The sequence below is a fragment of the Scheffersomyces coipomensis genome, assembly GCF_036884675.1.
Source record: "Scheffersomyces coipomensis strain NRRL Y-17651 chromosome Unknown DFJ63scaffold_6, whole genome shotgun sequence".
NCBI lineage: Eukaryota > Fungi > Ascomycota > Pichiomycetes > Serinales > Debaryomycetaceae > Scheffersomyces > Scheffersomyces coipomensis.
In genome coordinates this window covers 615,086-625,454 of record NW_027042897.1, presented here as the reverse complement: position 1 = coordinate 625,454, position 10,369 = coordinate 615,086, and the positions used below count along the sequence as shown (strand labels likewise).

Sequence of the window (10,369 nt, the reverse complement as noted above, 5' to 3'; positions counted from 1 at the left end):
TTATTATTATTATTAACAAGATTTTTTTTATTTAATTCTCTATATTATTAGTCTATGTAAAGCACAAGTAAAAAGTAAAAGCAATAAAAAAAGGAAACAAGAAATGGGAGTTATATAGAGAATTATTTCAATGCAAACAGTGGGGGGAAAGAATGAGAAGAAAAGGATGGATTGATTAACCTCCTTATAAACCTAATGATTTATAATGATTAATGAAAATATTTAAACTGAGTAAATAAATAATTGAAGCAATCCCTTCACACATTAAAGCCATGAATGCATAATATTTATAATCTCCAAATACTAAAAGATAAGGAGAAGTATAACTTACACCATGGAATGAAGATAATACCGAATAAAGACATCTAATGAATACAAATGGAATAGCCAAGGCGATTATAGCAGCAAATCTTGCGTATTCAGTTCTGGTGAAAAAGATATAACCAAGAAGGATAGATAATAATACAATAGCAGCAATGAATAATATTGATGAAACTCTTAATAAACTATTTGCTTCTGAACTTGGAGTGGTGAAACTAATTTTAGAAGAACCAATAATAGAAATAATAATAGCAGCCAATACCACAAGGAATAAAACTCTAAATACAGGATTTTGAGGTTTTCCATTTTTATCAGTTTTAGTAAGTAAACCACTTATTAAACCACCTCTTTGATTAACATTATTAACGGTACCAGATAATAAACCATCTTTATCAACATAAGATGGAGGAGTTTGATTTTCAAAACCATTATCAAGCATAACTTGAATAAAAGGGAATAACGATCTTAATAAAGCCCCTAATGAAATCGAATCAAAGATATAAGTAGCGATATAAACCCCAGAATTAAAAGTAGAACCTTTAAATAATATAGTTGAAGTAATTCCACCTACTAATTTAAAGGTGGAGAAAATAGTGAAAGAAACAGCGAAACCTTTAAAATGATTTTTAACGATACTGAAACTTTTGAAATAAGAAGCAATGGCAGCAGCTAATACAATAGCAAACCAAGCGATTTGGACATAACCAACGATTTTCCATTGTTCAGAATAAGGTAACTCGGAAAGATTAACTGATTGACCTGACATTGTGATGTGCGAGTGGGTGTTTGAGTGAATTGAGTAGGTAATTAAAGAAGTAATTAAAGAAGGAAGAGAAATAAATAAGTTTTACAAGAATTAAAATTACAGGGATGTTCAATTGTATTTATAGAAAACAATTTTGAGGAGACAGGTTAAACTGATTTGGCTATCGAAATTTGCAGAATGAAGTGGCTGCACAATACAAACCAAAAAAAATAATTTTTGATTTGAGTTACAGTTTACCAAAATTTACAGTTTAAATGTTTTATTAAAAAATATGCGATTACATAAGCGCCAAATTTAATGAATTTTTGTCTCAGAACAGAACAGAACAAAGCAAAAGAAGCCTGAGAACGATATACGGCGTGGCAGAGTCAAAGTCAATGTTAAACTCAACTTAACAGAGATAGCCCTTATTTCTACATTGTAACCATTAAAATAGATGATCGATTTTAAAGTTTAAATTGTTGTTGTTTAAGGAGTAATCAATTCAATTAGGTTAGATTCATGGAATTGTAATTGTCATGTCTGTCTGTCTGTCTGTCTATTGGGAATGGTATCATACGATATGTATGATAATACTATCTATCTAACATATACTTCCACCCACCGTATATTGGATTGAGTTATGGAAGTGATTCTTCCATGGTTCATATCCATTATTTGTCTCCCCTTGAAAAAGGTTAACACGTCAATAGCAACCAATAAGGTCAAATTCTAAGCCTAATTAAGATTTATTTAAGGATGGGTATGTGTGAATGTGGTAGAACAAGACTTATAACGGTTAATCTTCTCCTCTTTCCTTTTTTCCAATTATAACTATATCAGATCTTTTTAATCTCGTTAAAGGTTACACACTTTAAGTTAACTATACAACAACACATATTTCCGTATCTCAATAAAATAATAAGGTTCTATAATAATATATCCCTTACTGACTTGACCTGGATGACACATTTTTTTATGTCATCTGGACAAGTCCAATCCGTACTTCAACTAACTTGTTTTTCAATCTATTCACCCTTGCTCTTATACAATTACAATTCTATTTACGGTATAAGTTCCCAATAAGGTTTAAACTTAATCTTAGACCTTCATTAACAACTGAGCCGCGTAAATCAATTATCAATCAATTATCAATCAATTATCAATAATCATAATCATAATCATCATTCCTACATTATTCAAAGACGCCTTATTCAATTCAATTCAATTTAATTCAAGTTTAAGAAACAAGGCTGAATGGATCTGCTGCCCTTTTTTTGTGCTCCTACTCCTCCTCCTCCTCCCCTTTGTCTCTATTATTGTAAACTTTCCTTTTTCTTTTAATATCAATTTCTAACGATTATGTAAGCGATTATATAATTTTCTAAAAAAGCAAACTTTCTTTTTTTTATTGAGTCGTGTACTTTATCCCAAGTTTTGCTATGACTATATCGAAGAACATTCTATGCTTCTTTAAAACCTTCAAGCTAAATCAGTCATTAAGTCATATTTAACCAGCCTCAATTATGATTAATCCGATAAGAGACAAGACCTACTGGCAGCATGGAAACGTATGTACGTACGTACTTGCCTGATTTCAAGGTTTAAAAATAATCAATCGATCCAAATCTCTTACCCATGTTTCTCTTCTCTTCTCTCCTACAATGATAGACCAATTGATTTATTATCATTATTATTATTATTATTATTATTTTACTTCATTTATTTTTTTGATGTTAGCCGATTCTATCATGATTAACCGATTGCTTCTATAGAATCATGATCCTAGGTCTACAATCACTTTTAAAATCTATTTTGATTAACTCGTAATTTATCAATTGACATCAAGTCTGAAAATCTCGAGATATTTTTAAATTTTTTGTCGATTATGTAAGCGGTTAAATTTTGCGAGAGAGAAGATTGAGAGAAGACAAAGAAAGCACTGCCTTGTCATATATAAATAGACAGTCATTTATTTGATTAGGGTATGGGAACTCGGTTTTATTCATGTTATATCTGAAATATATTACTGTGCCTCTGATCATTGATATTTTATTTATATCCTTTGATTCAAACGGCTTTTTCACATCATAGTTTCATCATGTGAAAAAGTTCGTAAATTGGTTTGAAAAATTTGAAAAATTTCGCAACTTATCAGTATATATTTGTTTTTCATCAATAAAGTATTTAAAGAATGGGGTTGATAGAGAAATTATATAATATGAGGTTTACTATTGAAGTACGATATCCAGACCATAGCGTTCTTGTATATTTAAAAGTTATTTTAGGGCTATTTAATTATCTAAAATTTGTCTAATTGAATCCTTAACTGATGTTTCAAGAGAAATATAATCAATTTTCAAAATCGATCTAGCATTCTTATCATCAGCTGCAGCTCTATTTGAAAAATCATAATCATGAGGAACACCCACTGGTAAAACATCATGTAATTCAGGAAATTCCTTTCTAATAATATCAAGTAATGTTTGATTAGTGAAATATGCTTCCGCAAGAACAAATCTTTTTCCTTGAGCTTCATCCTTTTCAAATGCTAAAATATGAGCTTTAGCAACATCTCTAACATCAATCATTGCCCCTCCAAAAACTGGAATTGGTTCATCAGGTTTCAAATTAAGTACATTACCCACAATTTGAGCTGATAAATTTAAATCTTTAGTCTTGGTTGGATCAATTTGAGGTCCTAAAACGTATAATGGATTTATAGAAGTAAGAGTGAAATTTGGTGATTCAGTTTCAATAAATTTCCATGCTTCACGTTCAGCAAATGTCTTTGATCCAACATAAGCGGTAAATCCATTAGTTTTAGCTTGTTCATAAGTCATATCTCCCCATGTAGATTCTCCACATACAAAAGTTGGATCTAAAAATTTCTCAGGATTGGCACAAGCAACAATTGAACTTGTATAAACCACTCTTTTAATCTGAGGAGCATGTTGTTTGATTGATTTAAGAACATATTTTGTACCATCAATAGCCGGGATCATGATTTCCTTTTCAGGATCTTTACAATCAATTTGACGCAGGACAGGTGAAGCAGTATGTAAGAAAATTGATAATTCAGGATGTGATTTTAAAGCTTCATCAAAGGCACCTTCCTTTTCTAAGATTGGAACTACCACATAAGAGAATTTGGAATCTTGGAAAACCTTAACAAGATGTTCACCTTTTTCAATTGATCTAACTGATCCAATAACTGTCTTTCCTGAAGATAATAATTGAGAAATAATATGTTGAGCAATGTATCCAGTAGCACCGGAGACGAAAATATGATCAAATGAAGTCATAGTTGTTAATTGATTTGATTTGATTTGATTTAATATATTTGACAGTACCAATGATAGGATATTTCACTCATTTAAATACTCTCTGTCTATTTGAATATGACAAATATTAGAGTATAATTAATAAATCCCGGCAATAAACGCATTTAAATTGATAACTTCAAAATCACTACTGTTGAGAGTATGTTAATTAAGTTCAAAGTATTTCTCCTTTCTCCGTCCTCCAACTTGTTGGAGATAACTACTTACACCCGTCCGTCTTAATACCATATCAAACAGACCATAAATTACTCTGTGTTGGGTTAGCAAATGTTGAGGTAATCAAATTTTTTGGGGCTAATAATATGGCGATTATCCTAATCGGGCTAGTGTCCGCAGTTTACCAAAATGGTAATTTAATCGGGTATAAACTCTATGAGGTTACAGAATGGAAACATATATCGATAGGGTTAATGGCTGAATTAGTTCTCCATATACTGGTCAATTTCCTCTTATTCATATTTATTTCTAAAATGGTTCTTAATATTGGAAATTATCCGATTCGAAAATGATAAGGGCTAGTAGATGTTGAAATCACTTTATGTGCACCGAGAATTAAGCAAGCAATTAAAGGAATTTATGTAAATTACACACTAACAATTCAATGATATTTCAAGCTTAACCATTGACTCAATATCTACCCATCCCATACAACCTATACACCTTCAACTACGTCCTATAAACATTAGCATTAACAGCCCAGAAGGTTAAATTCAAATTTAAAGGGGGCACGTGAAAATGAATTTCATCTTTATACAGGTCCAAATTTAGCATAACAAAAGTGATAAATTACAAAAGTTTAAATCTAAGAACAATCAGTAATTGAAGTTGCCATAAAATTCAATCACCAAGGGAACCCCTTACAACCAATTAGGAAATGAATTGAATTATATTTGAATCAGATCCATTTTCAATTTTTAAATCTTCAGTTTCAAACGCTTTCTCATCTTTCATCCCTTGGAAGTGAAGTGAAAGAAAGTAGGTCATCTGACCGCAATCATAATCTTTTAATCATCCAAAGCCTTATCAGCTAATCAACTGTTTAAGGTTCCTTTGCTGTTGTCATTTCAAAATTTTTCAATTATCATCAATCATCATGTACGTTCCGTTTTTTGGGAGAATAAGTCTATTGGATTGGCCCATTATCGTGGTTTCTTTCCTTTTAGCATGGTCAGAATATATCATTTCAAAAATAACTAATTCATTACCAACTATTGTGATTGGTACATTCACCATGGTTACTTCTTTAATCTATAAATTCATTTCACCCGTCAATCTTATGAGAAGACAATTCAATGATTCTCATGCTAAAAATGATATGTTAGATGAAATTGATGAAGAAGAATATGGTCCAAAATATCAATATAGTATCAATGCTACAAATCAACCTCCAATTCCTAAGGAGAAGTATGATTTAATGATTGGACTTTTAAATGCTAAGAATATTCGAGAAATGTGTCAATTGTTTGGATATGATGTTGAAAGTAGGATTGTTCAAACTAAAGATAATTATCTATTAACCATTCAAAGAATCATTAAACCGGGTTTAATTGAACGTCAACCAAATGGGAAAGTGATTTATTTACATCATGGATTATTAATGAGTAGTGAGATTTGGGTTACTATGATTGATAAATATTCCAATTTACCCTTTTTATTATATGAATTAGGTTATGATGTTTGGTTAGGGAATAATAGAGGTAATAAATATAGTCAAAAACATCTTTATTATAAATTACAAAGTGAGAAGTTTTGGGATTTCTCATTGGATGAATTTGCTTTATTTGATATTCCAAATTCAATTGATTATATTTTAAAAGCAACTGAATCAGAAAAATTAACTTATATTGGGTTTAGTCAAGGTACAGCTCAAGCATTTGCTAGTGTTTCAATAAATTCCGATTTAAATCAAAAAATCGATCAATTAATCGCTATTTCGCCCGCTGCAACTCCAAAAGGACTTTATTCTCAATTTCTTGATATTTTATTAAAATCATCACCTCAAATCTTCTTTTTATTATTTTCTCGAAAAATATTAATGCCTTCAATTATATTCTGGCAAAAGATCATGTATCCTCCATTATTTGATAGTCTTATAGATGTATCGAATTATATCTTGTTTAATTGGAAAGCATTGAATATCCCCAAGATTCAAAAATTAAGTAGTTATGCTCATTTATATTCTACAACCTCCGTTAAAACGGTAGTTCATTGGTTTCAAATTATTTCGTCCAAGAATTTTCAAATGTATCATGATACTCATCATCAAATTTCAGGATTAACTCCCATAAGTTATCCATTAAAGAATATCAAAGTTCCAATTCATTTGATTTATGGAGATATTGATTCATTGGTTGATATTGAAGTGATGAAGAATCAATTACCTACTGGAACTACTTCAGCTGTGCCTGTGGCCAATCATGAACATTTGGATAATTTATGGGGTCATGATGTTTATGAAAAGGTATTTAAACATGTATTAGAGTATCTTGGAGAAGATTCAAGAGTGGTGTATAATCAGTATATTGCTGGGAGTCAAAAATTAATCGAAGATATCTTAGATGAAGGTATTGGTGATGGTGATGAAGAGGAAGTTAAAGAAGAAGAAGAAGGTGAAGCAGAAGATAGTGAAGATAATACACTATCAAACCATACTATAGTCCATCAATCGTATCTTAAACTTTCGTTAGAGTCGATTAATAATGATGATGAGTCAAGCATAGACCATAGTAATAAAAAGGGAGCGGTTAGTGTTGCAACCGTTACAGGATCTAATGCTTTAAATCCTACTATAGTTCCTTCTCACAGACAACCATCGAGTGGTGGGTCACTTTTAATTTAGTTTCGTATATTCTTTCTTTATCTCTAATTATTTATTTATTGTTCAGTTCGTCTCCTATGTTGTGATACATCTAATTTAATCAACTTAATATACATATATATAACTTTCACTTCTTTGGTTTTGTGATTTGGTAATGGTCTGTTTCCCAATTAGGAAATGGAGCTCGATTTTACTGACTAATTGAGACGAAAAAGGTCGTGTCCTTCCGGTCTTATCTCCTCTCCTAATTTTAAAATTGCAACAGATTAAAATAATTGGTCGTGTCCCTTGGATCAAAAAGTTCACACCAAAAAAAGAAATTTTGAGTGCTAAATTTTTTTGTAATTGGCAACAACCGTAAAGTCACTTTTTCTTAGGCTAAATTTGTATTTTAAAGGGGATCCATCACCCAGTACCATCGTATCATATATCTATAACAGCCAATCATGTCAGGCGAGCGCTTGGTGGTTGTGTCAAGTGTATGTATCTATCAGATTGAAAGTGTGGTGTATGTGTTGTGGATGATTGATGGTTGGAACAAGGCCTCAAGTGAGGTGAGGTGAGGTGGAGACAGTATCGTTGCAATCAATTTTTAACCTTTATCATCCACCATTTAAATGGACATGGATTAAATTAAGTTAAATATAGTTGAATCAATCAATCATATCATTTATCATCTATTGCATCCATTCAAATTGAAGTATTCGATGATTCATATCAGAATTCCACCATTTTGATCATACACATATCTACATTTTTTGCATTTAACAAAATACTAACGTTTTACCATAGGCCAATGACTTATATACCAATAAGCTATTCCATCCAGATGGTATGTATCGGATAATCCATATCCCTTTTATGTTTAATAACTTTTCCATCGACAATTTTCTCATACTAACTACAAATTCTAGCTTTAATACTGCGAATTAAAAGGAGTATACCTCGAGCCTTACCATATTATGATAATCTTGATGTCACCGATAGTGATTTTGATCCTATAGTTAAAGAATTAAAGAAATTATATCCTCATAAACGTCCAGCAACCATTGCTAATATTGATAATGATAATGCTATAAGTAATACTACTGAAAGGAATGATAGTATTCAAAGGAAGAGGAAACGGAAATATGAAGAAGATAATACAGATATATATTCATTCAAATTAAGTGAACTTTTACATTTACTTATAGAGGAAGAAAATCTTGAAGATAGTAATCGAATGAATATTGAAAATTCATTATTTGAATTAACATCATATATCCCAACTCCTGATCCAAAATGGAATTTCCCTATCCAAAAATTAAAAAAGACCGATTTTGAACCTCCTCCACCACCTCCAAAAAGAGGTAGACAACAAGTTAAATCAAAACTTCAACATTTACCTCCCAATGATAGAAAAATTCATCCTCTGCAAATATATCCTCATGGAACTTTATCCAAAGTCTTAGTGGATAATTATGATAGTCTTTTAAAATTCTCATCAACTTATTTTAATTTATCATTATCATCCCACGTTACAAGATTCATGGTTGATTTAATTTATTCATTACAATATTGGGAAGTTTATCATTTAATTGTTTTAATCCCTCATTTTGATTATTTTTTAAATTTAATCAATTTTAAAATAATTCCTACCAGTTTTGGTCCCATCATTGAACCTCCTCAAAATTATTTAAATAATGCCATGTTATCAGGTTTACAATATCCTTTCCCTTATCCATTCTATAATTATTCTTATCATTCATTTGATCCAAATGTGGATGCTAGGAAATTTAATAAAGTTAATATAACTCCTTATACTGACATAAGTTTGAAAGATGTCGGTTCACCCATTAGGAGAAGACAACTATCAAGAAGACCTTCTGCTAAATCATTCCCTCTTCAAATCATTCAACATCGTCCTAAATCAAAAGATGGTCTTAGTATTGATGATAAAAAAGGGGCAAGAAGTAGAACTAATTCATTTAATACGGTTTCACGAGGTAATAGTGTGGTTGATGGTCAGAATGGTACTGAAAGTGATTTTGGATCCATGGTATCTGATGATGAAAGAGTTCGTCGTGAAGAGGATGAAGACGATGAAGGTATATTTGATGAAGATGATGAGGATGAGGATGATGACGAAGATGAGGATGGAGAAGATGAGGATGACGATGATGACGATGATGATGAAGATGATAGTCAAACTCCTCAAGACATGGAATCTAGTCCAAAACAAACCGTTGTTAAAAATGAAAAATTAGTCGAGGTCAAAAAAGAATCTACTAGTGAACCATCATCCAGAACTTATCAATTTGAACGACCTTCAGCTGCTGTTCCTCCAGAACCAATGAATACTTCATCTTATATAACTATCCCTCAATCTCAATCCATACCCCAAATTAATATCCAACCTCCACCTGAATCAAGTATATATAATAGAGAACGATACGCTAAAGGTTCTGAAATAAGTTCGAGTGATGATGATGATAATGATGAAGACGATGATGATGATGACGACGATGACGACGATGATGATGACGACGATGATAGTGAAAGACGGAGTTATTATAATGAGTCGAAATCACCTATGCCATCTCTGTCTAATGATTATAGAACCTATCAATCAGAACAAATTATCAATTCTTCAGGATCATCATCGGGTGGTATTCCTCAATCTGCTCAACAAGTATTTGATGCCTATACGAAAGGTTCATCAATTTCACATATTACAAGACCCATGGGACATTTTCAAAATCAACTTAAATTTGTTAATCAATCACCTAAGAAGAGTAAATCTAAATTAATGACAGGAGGAAGTTCGACATCATCCCCACCAGGATCTATCACTCTTCCAGCTGGTTCGATTGAAATTGATGATGAAAGTGCTGAAGATAAGTTTAAAAAGGGTAAATCAGGGGTGATTCATCAATGTCATTTAACTGATCCAAATACCATGAGAACATGTTTAAAAATCTTTTATGGTAAGAATGAATTATTAAGACATCAGGAATTTGTTCATGCTACTAAAAAGAAGATCTATAAATGTATATATTGTTCTCGAAGTGGATCTAAAGTTCAAAGTTATCCAAGACATGATTCATTAGCTAGACATATTCGAAGAAAACATGGTGTTACTGGTAAAGAAAATAAAATGGC

At 31.3% G+C, this 10,369-nt stretch overlaps 4 protein-coding genes across 4 annotated transcripts; 2 read left to right on the top strand and 2 right to left on the bottom strand. All coding sequences in view use genetic code 12, as the record gives it.

Annotated features, from left to right (window-relative positions):
- Window positions 1–184: 184 nt before the first annotated feature.
- DFJ63DRAFT_337008 (uncharacterized protein) lies at window positions 185–1,087 on the bottom strand (the record flags this gene model as incomplete). Its single annotated transcript, XM_064908468.1, has 1 exon — window positions 185–1,087. The coding sequence occupies one exon, from the start codon at window positions 1,085–1,087 to the stop codon at window positions 185–187; it is 903 nt and encodes a 300-aa protein (XP_064760468.1).
- Window positions 1,088–3,093: 2,006 nt separating this feature from the next.
- Window positions 3,094–4,542, bottom strand: DFJ63DRAFT_216311 (SDR family oxidoreductase). Its single transcript, XM_064904109.1, has one exon. The coding sequence runs from the start codon at window positions 4,369–4,371 to the stop codon at window positions 3,361–3,363; it is 1,011 nt and encodes a 336-aa protein (XP_064760467.1). The 5' UTR covers window positions 4,372–4,542; the 3' UTR covers window positions 3,094–3,360.
- A 961-nt stretch (window positions 4,543–5,503) lies between these two features.
- DFJ63DRAFT_326019 (uncharacterized protein) lies at window positions 5,504–7,353 on the top strand (the record flags this gene model as incomplete). The annotated part of the gene is made up of 2 exons (XM_064907607.1): window positions 5,504–7,019; window positions 7,068–7,353. The coding sequence occupies 2 exons, from the start codon at window positions 5,504–5,506 to the stop codon at window positions 7,247–7,249; spliced, it is 1,698 nt and encodes a 565-aa protein (XP_064760466.1). The 3' UTR covers window positions 7,250–7,353.
- Window positions 7,354–7,462: 109 nt separating this feature from the next.
- DFJ63DRAFT_216314 (uncharacterized protein) lies at window positions 7,463–9,470 on the top strand. The gene is made up of 4 exons (XM_064904110.1): window positions 7,463–7,707; window positions 8,021–8,060; window positions 8,143–9,315; window positions 9,345–9,470. The coding sequence occupies exons 1-4, from the start codon at window positions 7,675–7,677 to the stop codon at window positions 9,347–9,349; spliced, it is 1,251 nt and encodes a 416-aa protein (XP_064760465.1). The 5' UTR covers window positions 7,463–7,674; the 3' UTR covers window positions 9,350–9,470.
- Window positions 9,471–10,369: the final 899 nt, after the last annotated feature.